The following is a 15,980-nucleotide window of genomic DNA, read 5'->3' on the forward strand; positions in this document are numbered from 1 at the left end:
TACAGTGTGTATACTTGGAAATACATTGTGTATACTTGTGATTACAGTGTGTATACTTGGAAATACATTGTGTATACTTGGGAATACAGCGTGTATACTTGTGAATACAGTGTGTATACTTGGAAATACATTTTGTGTACTTGTGAATGTAGTGTGTATACTTGTGAATACAGTGTGTAGACTTGGAAATACATTATGTGTACTTGTGAATACAGTGTGTATGCTTGGTAATACAGTGTGTATACTTGAGAATACGGTGTGTATAATGACGGTAGAATAGATATACGGTATAGCTAATAGCTAAAATAGATAAAAGGTACAGTATAGATAATGATGGTAGATAGAATATGGTGTGTATAATACAGTGATAATAAGGAACTATCTGGGCACATGAAGACTGAGTTTATTTATTTCCTTATCAGAAAGTCAGCGTGTTCAAAAAGTCAGCGTGTACTGAGAGTCAACATGTACACCATTTATTAAGGTGCTGTAAGGTAGAAATAGTGCATAGCATGACTTCAGCCAAACCCTTTGCATTATATCATAGAGTAATCATGATATGAGATGGTAGTCGTGTGCCTTTGCTTATCCTTAGTCATTCAACCCAAGCACTGAGACATTTTAACAGCTTTTTCTCTTTTAGATGAAAGTTTGCAATTACGGCTACGGTGCGCATAAAGAGCTGGCATTTATTTGCTACGGAGTTTCTAGTGTGCTCATCTGCATCATGCTGGTTTTGCTCCGAAACCACATAGACCGGGTTCTTAGGATAACTGCTACAAGCTTCTTCCAAATCATAGTCATCATCATACTTATCGCTTACCCAGGCCGAATTAGTCACGTTGCTGTTTTTTATGGGATGATGTGTCTGTTAGGTGCCTGTGTAACACTATGGCAAACTCAGCTAGCAGGTATGAGTATGACAGCTAACAATATATTATCATCTATTTATGTGTTCACAAAATTTTTTTTTAGTAAACAAAGAATTCTTAAAAAATTGATATGGTTGACATGATAACTTTTTAAACATACAGTGGAACCTCGGGTTATGGCTTCTCTATTTTATGTTTTTTCGCCTTTCGATTTGTAACACAAAGTTCTTCCAGTCTCTCGTTACGGCATTCTCCTATCATACGACGTGAACAGGTCTCTACGAAATTCAAATTTGATCACCATCGTTTAGTCTTTCTCGTCGAATTAGTTTGAAAAAAGTTTTAATAAGTTTGGCTAAAAGTTAAAGTGAAAACGAGGCGAAAGCGCAAAGCCAGAAACATGTAACAAAAATATAGGATGACAAAATTAAAGTCAAGTTTAGTAAAATATTAATGCTTGGCTTTAAGTGTGTTTAATAAGCTAGATTCATTCAAAGCAAGTTCAAAGTTTATGTTATGTCACATAGCGTCGCAAAAGTCTACTGTACCAAACGCGTTTTTGCCAAGTCTCTCTCACACCACTATGTCTGTCTCGAAAGTGAGAACTCTATACAGCGCTGTACATATTAATGCAGCATTTTGTTGCAACCACTGAATAGATAACTCTAGTTACCAAGGTTACTATTTTATTTTGTTACTAATTTTTAATATGTACAGTATGTATATAAGATTATAATGTTTTTACCGAGGGAGAGGGGAGTTAAATTAAAATTTTGGGATATAATCATTCATGTTGATCTATTTAAATATTATTATTATTATTACTCTGATGCCTATAGTTTCATTATAATTTTAGTTATGATTGCTGAGTATGAGCCAAAGCGAACTCTTCAGGGGTATAATAACTTCTGTTTCTGTCATGGTGTGGGCTACGCAACGGCCTTTCTATCATCTGTTTTCTTGTGCTTGAATACCAGACTCTACATTCTGTTAGGATCAGCAATATTGGCTCAGGTGCGTAATGCTACTTAAAAAAGATGCTACTCTATTAAGATTCATCTCAAGCACCAATCAAATTTCTACATGGATCATGAAGTCCAAAAAAAAGAGAAATTTAGCTGTGTATTGGATTTACAAGAGTAGGTTCTTAATGCTGTCAGTACAAGTGGAAGGTTGCAAGCTGAGTAATATATAATGTAGCAATACCTAATGTCAACATCAACCTAGTCGAACTAGTGTGCAGTGTATATAGATACCTGTCACAGTAATTACAAGTCATCGAACTAACGACTGCGGTCATAAACGTTCAGGGATGTTTATTAGCTAGGACTGATTTGTGGTTACTCGAGTCTAATAAACGTCTATTGAAAAAGAAGAACTGATTTGAACACTTGCTAACTATAGACAACTCAGATTTGATCAAAAAAGAATTACTGTGTCTAAAACTAATTAGGTAATCGTTATTCATGCAGGTTTTGCCGTTGACTTTGACTTGTTTTGGGTAGAGCACGCTATACCGAGTAAAACCAAGTAAAAGTCATATAAATCCATTCGTGGTCAAAATGGGAAAAAAGTAACATAAGATTCAGCTAAAATTAGTCTTAAAGCTGCAGTAGTTGATTAAACATAAAATTGAATTTAAACCCAAAGTCTTGCATAAAACTCAAATAAGAATAAACTTATAATCATTTTTATGTGTAAATATTCCTGATGACCGCTTCTTACACATTGTCTACTAAAGAATAACGTTTGCGCTTTCACGCAATTGTTCTTGCGTTAGGCACGCATTGATAAATTTACTTGATTTACTACACCGATGCGATAAAACTAAATATTTTAAATGCTAGAATGACGTTTGGCTCTTTAATCAAAGCGGCAGTTCACCAGAGACTCGTTGGGTTCCTATAGAATTTCGTTAAATAAATTTGTCTCGTCATTACTAAAATGCTGAAGAAAAGGCTACAGAGTCACCATATTTACATGTAGATCTCAAAAGTGTCAGGCAACTGTGAAAAAGAACTATGGATACACAAGCACTAGTAATTAATTACCAAAGAGCGATGGTAGTTACATTCTATGGACAGTCGTCACATTCAACATTAAGAACATTTTCATTCAAATTTTTGCATCTTTTAAAGTTCAGGACATGACCTTTAATAAAAAACTAACATTCAATGAACAGTTTCTCACTGCACAAAAAATACAAATACAGTATACATATGCTCAAACCATTTGTGTACACCAGCACAGCTGAGAATTGCCGAAAAAGATCTTTACTCAATTGTTTGATGTGCAACTGTATGATGCAGTGTTTTTGGCTTCTGCCAAAAACACTGCTCATACACCCACCGACCTTGGATTTTGCTTCAAAAGATTCCGTCTCCCAATTACTTTAACACTTTCGTGAAACTCATCAGAATGTAACCCAGCAAGGCTCTAAATAAACTTATTGACCTCTCCTTGGTTTTCTGCATGCAAGGGAAAGACTGCAATTGCCGTGAGTTTTGGCCAAGCAAGGCTACATTCATTTTGCCTTACCATCAATAAACTGCCACCACAAAGACTATTTTAATCACCCTCAGACTTTCAAACTAACCGTCAAAAAGAGCGTGAATCTGAAATGCACATCTGAGGCACGGCACCTGTCCCTATAGACTTTTGTCCATGCTGTGCCCCCACCATATGAACACTCATCAATTACCTCTACCCCACTGCTGAAGAACGCATACTCTATGCGACCTTTTCACTGGCCATCTCCAATTGTAATAATTTCAGTGCAGACTCAGACTAACATTCACTCTAACCTGTACCTGTCTCCAAGGAGACTGTTCAAACCAGTTGTTCTGCTGATGGCGCACTAATCCATCTTTAGCTGACTGGGAGTAAATTATCAAATATAACTCATTAAGGCAAATTGTGTTATTCTTACATACCAAGCCTTGGTTAGGCTGTTACTGGACTATTATTGGCTTTTACGTGTCTAGGGTCATCTACAACCAGTGTTACAGTACCATAGAGGTCAGGGCATCCGGGAAAGACTATTACAGAAAAATCTTGATGCTGGCAAACAACTCAGCACTCACTGACAGCCACTACTACATATAGGCAGCAATATATGGGCAGCAATATATGATTTTGTTAACTTCACTATTTTAATATCTTCAATTTTAAAAATAAAGAGTCGCAGAAACACCTGATTATTTTATTTGACAGATAATGTTAGGTATTTGTGTTATAAACACTACCCTTTCATCTTTACCTAAGTTAAAGGCTTTTCGTTAAGTTAATGATTTCCAAAATAAAGAATTTCGCATTATTCTAATCCAGGTTTTAAAAGTCTAATCTCTAAATTGTCTTAAATCCCCGACCCTTTCCCCTATAAATAGGAGTTCTTTACCCATTGTCAATACTTTATGTAGTTTTTAGTGTTTTAAATTGAGGTGTACCTCAGAGAAGGTGAAAGGTCTACAGTTGCAACAGTAATAGCAGGTATAGAATGAGCTCTGCTTTTCAAAATCCTTAAAACTGATACAGAGAAATTTTTAAAATTAATACAATGTACTATGTAGTTACTTATATAGCACTAAAAACAAAGTTTTTATCTTATAGATTCTATAGCAAATCGTTTTTCAGTAACCCTAGAAAAAACCTTAAATGAAAAACTGCAGTTACTGTTGTACGTAAACAACCTTAATGATTAATATTGTATTATATTGGTGTACAATCACAGATCTAAGAAAATAAATTAATATTCTTCAAAAAATACCAATGTAGATAAAATGTGTTTTTGAGCCATAATATGTTTTACAGTTTCTTTATTTGGTCAATGAGGTGGAGCTGAGGATATACCTCATCAGCATACAAAAAGGTAGGAAAACTAACTACGCTAAACGGAGGTCTGAACAGCCACCCTTTGCTGGGACAGCGATGGCTAAACCAGTTGGCTTTTCTAAAGCTAACCCTTCTTCCACAACACAGTCTGGTAAGTAGATCGAGAGGTAAATTATTCGCAATTGCTTTTATAGAAGAATATGTCCAACATGAGAAACCTTGCGATAGGATAATGATAGAATAGCTATGCGCCTTTTTGGTGCATGTAAAGTTCAGACTACACATCGCGCAAACTACAGACACCTTATAGCTCTAAAAACAAATTCACAAATGTATTATTCAAACAATAACAAAGACTAACCTAGTTGAACCATGTGAAATGTGAAAGAAGTTGTCTGCCCTAATAATGATAATAATCAATATCTCTTAATGTTCGTTTTACTTGTGATTGCAATTGAATAAAAAAGATACATAATGTTTTAAAATCAAGTCTTGATTTTTAGAAACTGATGGTGAGTGTCCAGAAGCTAAACCAATGCTTACCTCTGTGAGAATTGTGAGAGAAAGTATTTCTAGTGATGAAGAGGATGCTTCTGCAGAGGTTTAGTTCATGCCACTCAGAGACTGCCATTAGCTCAGCTTTGATGGATTCGACTTATGGTTAAGAAGTTTTATACAAAATAAAGCAAAGGCTAAAACAGTGATTTTTGTCTACAATGGAAATGGTTTTTTTAGCTTATATGATTTCAGTGAGGTCTGCTTACTGTTTTCTTTAGCATTTTGTTTCAAATCAATTTTTTTCATTTTTTGCAAAGGTGAACTTGATATATCTGGCGGTTGCTGAGAAAATATTTGTTATCAAATCCATAAGACGTTGTAGCCTCTCTTCTGAATTTTGTTCTTGTCACTATATGAGTCACATCTGTTTTGGTTTATTTGATCATCTTATAAAACTTACTCTGTATCCGTTTTAGAGGTTTTGTAAAGCAGAGCCCAGTTTAGATCACACTGTTACTCTCACTATCATCTTGCCAAACATAGATAGACAAACAATACCAAACATTCTGCGAATGTTACTTATTCGAATTCATAAATAGCAAAAATATCAGAAAAATGATTTGGCCAAGAGTTGACAGGTTTTTATATGACTTTATGCGTACCAAGTTACAAGGAGAAGGTTCATGTTGGCCGTTTCAGAAATAATCATTTAACTACGCGATATGAAAACTGTGAAAGTATTTAGCGCTCAGTGTTACTTTATTATTCAATTAAATATCAGCAAGGCTGCTTAGATGCTTGGATGGCAGGCTAGTCAAAAAAATTGGATATGATTACACTAGATCTGTCGAAGTACCAGTTGTACAACCACATTATCGCTTTCATGCAGTAAGCTACCAAGAAGAGCACTTGATATTGAACAGTAGGTACGCAGTATAAATGAGAAACCAAGTTTTCATATGGAGTTATGCTCTTTCTGGATGCTTTCCTAGTAAGATGGCATACGCTACCAGCAAATTTTGCTGTTTAATTTGAACACTTTTTGTTTAGAATTCGTTCTGTTATATTATGCATTCAATTAACTTTATGTACCTTGGTTCAGTAAAAAACTTTTGCGGGCAGACTCAGCTCACAAACAATATATAGTACCTTAATGGCAATAATTTCATTTCACAAATAGAAATGTTTTTCAAATTAGGCCATACAATAATAGTAAACAGAAAAAAGGAGAAAAAAAGCAACAGTTAGCCATTAAAATTGAATAAATAGTCTAACAAATAGTGACAACAAAGAGCTTAAGTTTTCAATAGAAGCAAAATAAAGTGATAGAGGAAAAATGGATTACAATTTAATGTAAACTGGCCCATTGTCACAACATACAAACATATATACAAATAACTAGTTGAATACCTGGCGTTGCATGGGCAATAAAATGTTTTTGCATGAAAATTTTATTTTTATTCAACATCTCGTATACAACATTCACCGTTCTAATTTTTAAATGAAGATATTTGATTATTTCAGTGTGTGCTGTAAGTTTCATTAAGTTTATGCTGTATATACACATATTTATAGCATTTTAGAGAATTTCTGAGCACATATACTTCTTCTAGTAGTTTTCTTTCTCTTTCAGTAAAATTTTCCTTTAGTAAATTAGTTCAAGTGAACTAGATGAAGTGTGAAGCATGCGTATTTTAACCAATAACCACTAAATATTGGCAGATGTAATAAGTATGCACACAATTATTTCTTATTATGGCAAGCAGGCCGTTTGGTGTAGTGGATAACACACTTGTCTACAGAACCGAGGTTTCAGACTTTAATTCCAGTGTGAAGTGGTGTTAATGTTATCAGATTTTAGTCATTATAAATGGACACACGAAATGACAGACGACAAACAAACACCAGAATTTATATATATAAGTAACTAAAAAGAGTTGAATTTTAAATGTAGTAATATTAATATTTTTTTCATAAATTAATTAGCAATTTTTGATATTTCTCTAAAACATTTAACACTAACTATGGCTCTACTAAGCTGACATCTCATAGCATGTCATTGTAAATCTTTAATAATGAAATTAAATTAATTCTACAGGATGTTGTATAAAGCATTAAAACATCATAAAACATTAACAAGAAAGTCTTTTTTCCAACTTACTATATTTAGACTATATATTAAAAAATAAACAGTGACATACATATATTTCACGCAAATACAACATGTGAAATCAAAGCCATGCAGACAATGCATGGGTTGCACAGAATGTCAAGGTGTAGCAAGAAAACTAACAGCAATACTTCCTCTGAGCAATGCTAATATAAGCAGCCATCGTTACTGTGCAAAAAGAAAACAGTAGTGCAAAGGCTAACAATCTCAATAACTAATCTGTGTAGTTATTTGAGGAGTTGTGGCATCTTGTTGCCAACTGTCAAGCTTGACAGTTTTAAAACACATCAAACTGACAGCGAGTTTAGTGTAGGAAACAAACAGCCATACCGCCATTGTTATGTGCTTAATCAATATAAGTAAATTGAAATAATATCATAATGTGTCTTTGTCAATATAGTTACAATAAAGCAATGAGGTGACAAGGTAATACGGAGTATTCATAAATGTAAGAGAGATAATTCTCCAATTAGAATAGTTAAGGAAGGACAATGAGTGTTACGTCAAAACAGGCCTAAAGTTCTTTTTGCAATTTTTTTGGTTAGAAGCCTGATTTATGCGCAACAGGTGATAGTTGGTTCGCTCAGACAGTGTTCCGAGTCGTCCACAAGAAGTAGGAACGTTATGACATACAACCAACAAACTATGGTTTATGGCTATAGTTGCAAGTTGCTATCCATTATCTTGCTCACTTCATCAAGTAGCTCCTCATCTTCCACGAGTGCTTCAACGACGTATTGAAGCTTCTTGCTCTTGGTCCAGCTGTAGGAGTTGTCAAACACTATCACATCTGTAAAAAAAAGAGAGCAACTCCAGTAAACTACCTTATATACATGAATAGGACTTGGTTTTGGGGTTCTTAAATAAAGTTGAATTAATGTGGGGGTATAAGGAATTGTAAGATTGATTTATTTACAAGCTGACTGTCTCATATTTTTAAGAGATCGCACTCTGATATTACTATATATATATATATATATATATATATATATATATATATATATATATATATATATATATATATATATATATATATATATATATATATATATATATATATATATATATATATAGATATATATATATATATATATATATATATATATATATATATATATAGATATATATATATATATATTTCTTTATAAACATCGTTATGTGAATTTTTTAAATTAATAAATAGAGCTCAATGCTACAAAACTTCTTTTCATAAACTAGGTTCTGTCGAAGTGACAACTAGTACTCATAAGCCTAATGTTGAAGCAAAGGAAAAAAACAAAACTGATGACAGTAAAACCCATAAAATATTTTTTCAAAGGGTTGAAATATGTAATTTTGTAAATTATCCCAGCATTATATGTTATTTTAATTTATTGTTTGCTTAAAAGCTAATTGAACATAACAACAAGTAACATAAAACATGTAACTGCTTCTAATGACATCGTTTGGCAGTTACTTTAAAACCAGTTAATCACAGTTGTTGAAATTCAATTATAATAACAAAACCTTTCGTTCTAAAATTTGCTAGTTTAGTCTGACTGCTCCACAAAAGAGTCACTAGAAATAAACCTTACTTTCATAGTTTAATCTAGCATAGACTTCTGAGTCTCAGAACGCTTTACATGATTAACCTTGATGTTAGTTAAAATGTGAAGCTATAATACAACATAGTCAATAAGCCTATGGCTAGAAAAGAACCTAGTACAACCTGTCATGCTACAACTGACAACAGTGAGCCAGTGATAACTTACATGTGCCAAGCTTTTCACATGTCAAGGATCCATCTTCTGGCACCATGTGTGATTGAACTCTGGTAACGGGAATCAGATTGGTTTCTTTTTCACCATTTTCTGGTATAAGATTTACACCAAAGGAAATGTCTTTTCCAAGAGTTAGGAATTCCCATCTACAACAGCGAGACTCAACTGAATTAAGCAAATACAAAACTGATCTCGCCCTTGAAATTCTAGGCAAAATGTCATGATACTCCACTAAGTTAATAAATGCTGCCAAAACGAAGACCATCTCATAAGCGTAGAGTAATTTCGGAAAAAAGTCTACATAAATTAAATAAAATTATTTCAATTTTGACAGTTTCTTATTAGGCCAACGCAAGAGTTGCAGTTGCCTTTCCTGGCACCGGCAAGGGTTTTTTCAAAACGCGAAACCTAATACATGTATTCTGTTTCCAGTTTAGGTTTAGTAGACCAAATAGCCACTATGTCACAGCAGCTCCTATATAGATTTATAAAGTTTATAATCAATTTTATACATGCAGTCCTACTATTCCTTTACAATATAAAGTGGTTTGTTATAAGATAGTGAAGTAAATTGCAGGAGCAATGCCTCATTGGTTAACAAAAAACACCGATTGGCCGAATTTAAGCATTCCAAAATATTTCCTTGTAGCGGTAGCAGTAGCAGCAGTATTCAATATAATTCAAATAAGTGTTGTTTCAGTTTAACATAAGGTTATTATGAACTTTAAGGTAAGTAAGCGATTATAAAAAATGGGTTGAATCAAATATGTAATAGGCTATATGTAAGCAAATTGCTTAAAAGCAACACTTTAAAAACGCCAGCTTATAGCTTTGCTCAATGAGTTTTGTCATCTTCGAATTTGTAAAAAGAGAGGACAACTTTAGTCACAATGCCCACGAAAACTTGATAATCAAAATAATATTTTATTTCAGCCTCAGAAAAAGGACAACAATTAATATTGATATTGATCTTTGATGTTTCAGAAAAAAATGATTATACTTTGAACAATTTGTACAAAAGATAAGAAGTGATTCCTTTTGTGGTTAAAATAATAACATAACAGCCCAGCATAACTGCATTGTAAACCATTAGTAAAAGTTAATGACTTACCCTTAAATTCGCTTACCTTATGACACAGTTTGGTCGGTCTATGGGCACCTTCAGAGCTAGCTTACAGCCAGGAGAGATTGTGGCTGACTCAAACTCTGATGTCTCGATGGAGTCAATGAGATAGTACGACTCTGGAACAATTCCTCCAGGCTTTATCTGCAAACAGCAGTTAGAGATAAACGCTGTCATAAATGGTGGGAGCAGTCGGTGTTTCATTTGAGAAGATAAAAACCAAGAATTAAGCAGTATGTTTTAGTCATTAAACTCTAATTACAAACACTTATACAAATTTCAATTCACAATTAGTAAGTTGAATGTAAAGTTACCAGTAATAAGGTGGCTTCAAACTGAAAAACCCAGTCTGAAAATGCAGATTATAGTCATATGACTATATCTAAGAATTACAATATACGAGTTGGAATTAATACAGCTTTAACCCTGTAAAAACAATACTTATTTTTTAAACAACAATACAAATAAATAATCAACAATATAAATAATACAAAATACATATACATGATAATATAAATAAAACATACAATACAATTGTCTATTTTGTTTATATGATATTCCTAGTATTCATGATATACCTGCATTCGTTTCATATTATTTAGTGATATACTGATGGGCACAAATAACAATGTCAAGGACTTGCAACTGCACCAATCAGAAACCGCTCGATTCTATGAACATCACTCATTTATGTCAAAGATGGCTGATTAAATAGCCTCCACTGAATAGCTCTCTGTTCGTATGTAACCCTGACAACCGTTTGTCTTATTGTCTTGTTTGTAAAAACCTTACAGTGTATGTAGAATAAAAATATTATACTTTGTCAGTGCAGAAGCGGTCGCCACCTGGACCAAGTCGTTTTCCTCCAAGGAATGCTGGAAGCTCTTCTTCGCTGACGACCTTTGTCAACTCAGATTGGTAGTTGCCTGTGTAAATAGCGGTGAACAGTAAATACAAGTGATGGAAGCCAGGATCTAGGGCTATTTAGACCGAATCAAAAATATAAAAACAAGCTGGCACGCCTATTGTTTGGCCTATTTTTATCTTAGAAATATGTTTTACTTTTGATTGCAAATAAAACAATCGTAACTTCCAATAGAGTATCTGGCTGAGTCATGCGTAAAGAATATGCTGCAAGGGTACAAAACTCCAAATGTTAACTAATAATACATGTATGTAGCCCAGGCTGAGCTCATCGTGAAGACGCCGGCAAACTAAGGCAAAAAATAATGATTATATAATAGCTTAAATCAATTAAAAAAATTCCTCTACAGATCCTGTTTATATATACTTTATATTTCCATTCAGAGATAAACTTACTTCCGTAGACTCGTAGCTTTTTGTTCATATCTTCACTGATCAGAGGTCGGCAGATTTTGAAAAAAATCGGGAATATCTTTGGTGCTGAAAAGAGAACAACCAAAGTTAGAACCAAACAGAAAGAAGGGAGGGACAGAGGAGGGCGAGAGATGAGGAGGGAGAGAGATGAGGAGGGAGAGAGATGAGGAGGGAGAGAGAAAGGAAGAGAAAAAGGGAGAAAGGAAGAGAGAAAGGGAGAGAGGAAAGAGAGAGGGTGGAAGAAAAGAGAAAGAAAGAGAGGGACGGGGAGAGAGAAAAAAGGGAGAAAGAGAGGAAGGGAGGGCAGGAGAGAGGGAGAGAGAAAGAGCGGAAGAGAGTGATTTAGATATCTAAGAAAGAATATTCTAAATTGTCATACTATGGGATCAAGCGACTAAAGGGTTATCTGGCATGCTGGCCAGATAGAAATATTCAAAACTCCTTATTTAACATAAAATGTCCAATTGACCTTTTCTGAAACTTATGAGACTAAAGCTGTGAAATTTTATCAAATGACCAATAGCAGTGGAAGTAGCACTGTAGCAATTTAATAATCTTTCGATTAGCCAGATTGTTAATAAATTTATAACAATATGATTGTATTTAATAAAACTCCAAATTAATAGAGCGCTCACATGAGTACAAATGTCAATGAGATCTATCAGTTAAGTTTGCTAAACAAGCCAGAATATACAACATATCGATGAGCGTGAAGTTAAGATACAGCGACAGTCTATTCTTGTGCATGTAACGCTAAGTTGAGACATCTAACTAGAAGCAACGATAACTTTTATCATTGTATTTGCTGAAAGTGTAAGTATTAAGTTGTTTTACTCACTCCTCTGGTGATAACAGCTTATTGACCAAATCATCAAATAATAAAAAAATGTTTTTTTATATAAAAATAGTATAGGCTAAAAAAGCTATAAATCTTCAATGTTAATGTCACCTGTAAGTCATTACATAACAAATAATGATAACAATGATTGGTTTCACTCACCATTGACAACGATGAGATGTTTAACAAACTCTGGATAGTTGTCCTCTAACATCTGAACAAGATGCAGATAGAGCATGAGACCTGAAAACACAAAAAGTATTCGATTGGGTTCATATGCAACAAAAAACTGATGTTAGTAAAATAAATAGCGTTATTACTTGAGGGAGCGTGTCGAAAGAGAAAGGGTCAAGGCTTGTAAGTAGTAATCTAGAGTTGTCTGACTCCATTGAACACCATCAGTGGTCAAGTTAGCAGCATGGTCATAAAATCCTATCACTCTGCCGATTGGCCACTGCTAATGCTTTTCAGTCAGCAAAAGCAATTCTAGAGTAAATATATGTGATGGAGTAATTTGGTAAATTACTTTTCTTTTTAATTTTAGTATAGTGTAAGACCTAATGGTATGACAGAGCTTGCTGCCTAATATACATGTTTGTAGTTATAATGTACAAACTTTTATTATAACTTGCGTTTAGGTTTAAAAGAAAACAATCCTGTCTTAGAGGATCACGAGAATCAGTTTAAAAAATTTAATGTATTACATAAAGATAAAAATAAAATTTAATAGAACATATTGAAAAACATACATTTCAGGTTTTATTGTCAACGGCTAGCTAATGATGTTTCATAACACTTAACACTAGCCAATAAGGATTCAAACCTCTTGGCACTAGCCAATAAGGATTTAAATCTCCTGGCACTAGCCAATAAGGATTCAAATCTCCTGGCACTAGCCAACAAGGTTTTAAATCTCCTAACACTAACCAATAAGGTTTCAAACCTGCAAATGATAGGGTTTGAAGCCCTATGTAAAGACTATTGCTGAACTAAAATGTAAAAAGTGTTAATAGAGGGTTCCTTGCTTTGGCGCATTAGCCATAAAATTAAACTAGAAATTCTACAAAACTGTCAACGTCTCAGTCGTCTTAAAAGAATGTTCTTTTTGCTCAACACATCAATCAAGAATGATATTAGGAAACAGGGAAAAATGCCAAAAACTGAGTTTTTAGCGCGAACTGTTGAAACTTTATCTGAACTCCCTGGCAGCGAACCAAATTCTTTATGAACTAAACTGTGTTGAAGATAAAATGCGATTCAAAAAAAGCTTACAACTGGTCAATAGATGAATTAACTATATCAAAGCTTTCGTTGCCGCATTCATTTTTTACCTAACAGATTATTGTACAAAGGATCTCAATATATAAACGTTTACAGCAATAATGCCAAGCTGACAAGATGATTGTGTGAAGTGGTCTTAGCTACCGACAGTCACAGCATTCCTAACAATTGTTGGCTCGAGTGCCAGGGATGCAGTGCCGAATTCACCATCTTTTAAGCGAATTGCATGAATGGTTTCAATATTTCCACTCGGTGTCATGTAATCTATGTGTTTAGACGATATGATTTGACACACAGAGAGTTGTGACAATATACATGTATCTATCAAATAAGTTCTTTACCGCATCTTATCATAAAGTCCTAGACTCTAGAGTATTGTGACAGGCTATTGTTCAACGCTTTGACACAATTCCACATAGACCTATTAACTATACTATAGTCAATACTATATAGAGTGATCTAGTGCTAACCTTTTTTAACCCATTCAGGACTAATTAGTTATTGGTTGACTGCTCCCCCAGCCCAATTAATTTTTCACTAGCCTTACAATTAAAATAGAGCTACACAAAATTGAGTATAACTAGAGTTCTTTTCAAAATAATCTTGATTTGTTTTTTGCAGCTTAACAAAGACATTCCAGGCTACAATGTGATATAAATTTTTGTGCACCTTTACAAATTCTACTGACCACAATTTCTAATAATTCTGTGAACTTTTTTTTTATCAAAATTGTTTTTCATGTTTCGTAGCAGCTCACAAGCAGTTTTTTGATACTGACATTGTTGGACCTATGTTAGATTGATAGCAAACTTTATCAGCAGCAAATAAAAAAAAGATTTCTCAATTCCGAGCAATAGAACAGGTGTTACTAGCTTCTAACCAACACTACGTCACTGACAGTTTTATCAATTATATAATCAAACAATTTGTTAATTTATATTGAAATGCATTGCAGAGGTTATTATGAATATATTATGCATAAAAAATACTCAAGTTACCAGCTAACAGACAATCAATTACCAGCAAAAAAAATAGGTGTAAAAATACAGTAAAATATATTGTAAAAAATACAGTAAAAATGAATATGCATGAAAACGAAACAATATATACATGTATAATAAGGGTGTGTTCATTAAAAAATTATGACACGGTGAGAGTTATTTGATGCCAACTACACATGCATATTTGCTGCTACTATAAGTTAGTTGATGCAGTATTCATCAGATATTGGTGTTGAAGCCCTAGGCTCATCATCAACGGCATCATCACTCACAAGCCCTTGACTGTCTTCACCTTCATGTAGCAAATATGATACAGCCTAAAAAAATTGTGCTTTAGTAGCTTTTCAGGGTAAATACCTGATAACAAATTGAAAATAAGTAGTCTACTGCAGCTAACAATTGGTAATACAAATTGCAAATATTTTTTGATACTATAAATAATTATAAACACAAAAAGTCATGAAGATGATTACTGTGGTAAGTGTCCCCTATCGACCAATATTAGAGCCTAGTGGTTGGGGCTAGTTTATAGTAAATGTTGAGGTTGAGAACTATATGCTTGACTAATTGTGGGTTGAACAATTGGATATAAATGAAATAAGAAATTTTTATTATCTTGTAGTTCTACAAGGAAATCATAAAACTATTGTTTATTATGGGGTAATAGAGTGATGAGTTCATGCTGCAAAAAGATCTAAATTTTATTGGATTTAAAATGTTATAATCATGTGTATCATGAAAAAAATCCATATCTTACACTGTTAGAATAAAGTTTGTTAGAAATTCACAAGAAAAATTTCGGCTTTTTATCGTTTTTTTTCGGTAAAATTCTATAAATAGCCACATAAAACTTACCTTCTTCTATCAGAAAATTCTCATTTTCTTCTTGAACATTACTTTTGTTGCTATTTTCTTCCCCTGAGCTGATTACCGCCTCTAATTCACTTAAAAATTTTGCCATCGTTCGGATAAACCTTTTCTAAAATGGCGATCATCAAATTTCCAAAACAGTTGATATCTATCACATAATTTGTTAGTTAAAACTTTCTGGTCCAATCACATATTTGGTATCAAAATGATGCCCAGACTCTTAAACTTCGTTTGGTGAATGAATAAAACCTATGTACCTAAACAGCTAAGCAATAGAGCAAATCAAAGTTTAACCCGAGTACTTCGGGAATGGGCCCTGGAGAGCACAACTCTTCCCGAGGTATTCGGGAACAGTCCTGAGTGGGTTAACCATAACTGTAAAGTTGAGATAAGTGGAT

At 33.6% G+C, this 15,980-nt stretch overlaps 1 protein-coding gene across 4 annotated transcripts in view; it reads right to left on the minus strand.

The window, feature by feature from the left end:
- Window positions 1-7,345: 7,345 nt before the first annotated feature.
- The window catches only part of LOC137392073 (retinal-binding protein-like), a 38,665-nt gene continuing 30,030 nt past the window's right edge, over window positions 7,346-15,980 (minus strand). For all 4 annotated transcript variants that reach the window (XM_068078690.1, XM_068078692.1, XM_068078689.1 and 1 more), the window contains 6 exons: window positions 12,593-12,673; window positions 11,575-11,658; window positions 11,074-11,180; window positions 10,259-10,398; window positions 9,123-9,277; window positions 7,346-8,161 (listed from right to left, as the gene is read on the minus strand). In XM_068078690.1, coding sequence (XP_067934791.1) covers window positions 8,028-8,161; window positions 9,123-9,277; window positions 10,259-10,398; window positions 11,074-11,180; window positions 11,575-11,658; window positions 12,593-12,673 — 701 coding nt within the window. In that variant the 3' untranslated portion in view covers window positions 7,346-8,027. The remainder of the gene's footprint in view (window positions 8,162-9,122; window positions 9,278-10,258; window positions 10,399-11,073; window positions 11,181-11,574; window positions 11,659-12,592; window positions 12,674-15,980) is intronic.

Source organism: Watersipora subatra, chromosome 3, assembly GCF_963576615.1.
Source record: "Watersipora subatra chromosome 3, tzWatSuba1.1, whole genome shotgun sequence".
In the NCBI taxonomy this organism is placed as follows: domain Eukaryota; kingdom Metazoa; phylum Bryozoa; class Gymnolaemata; order Cheilostomatida; family Watersiporidae; genus Watersipora; species Watersipora subatra.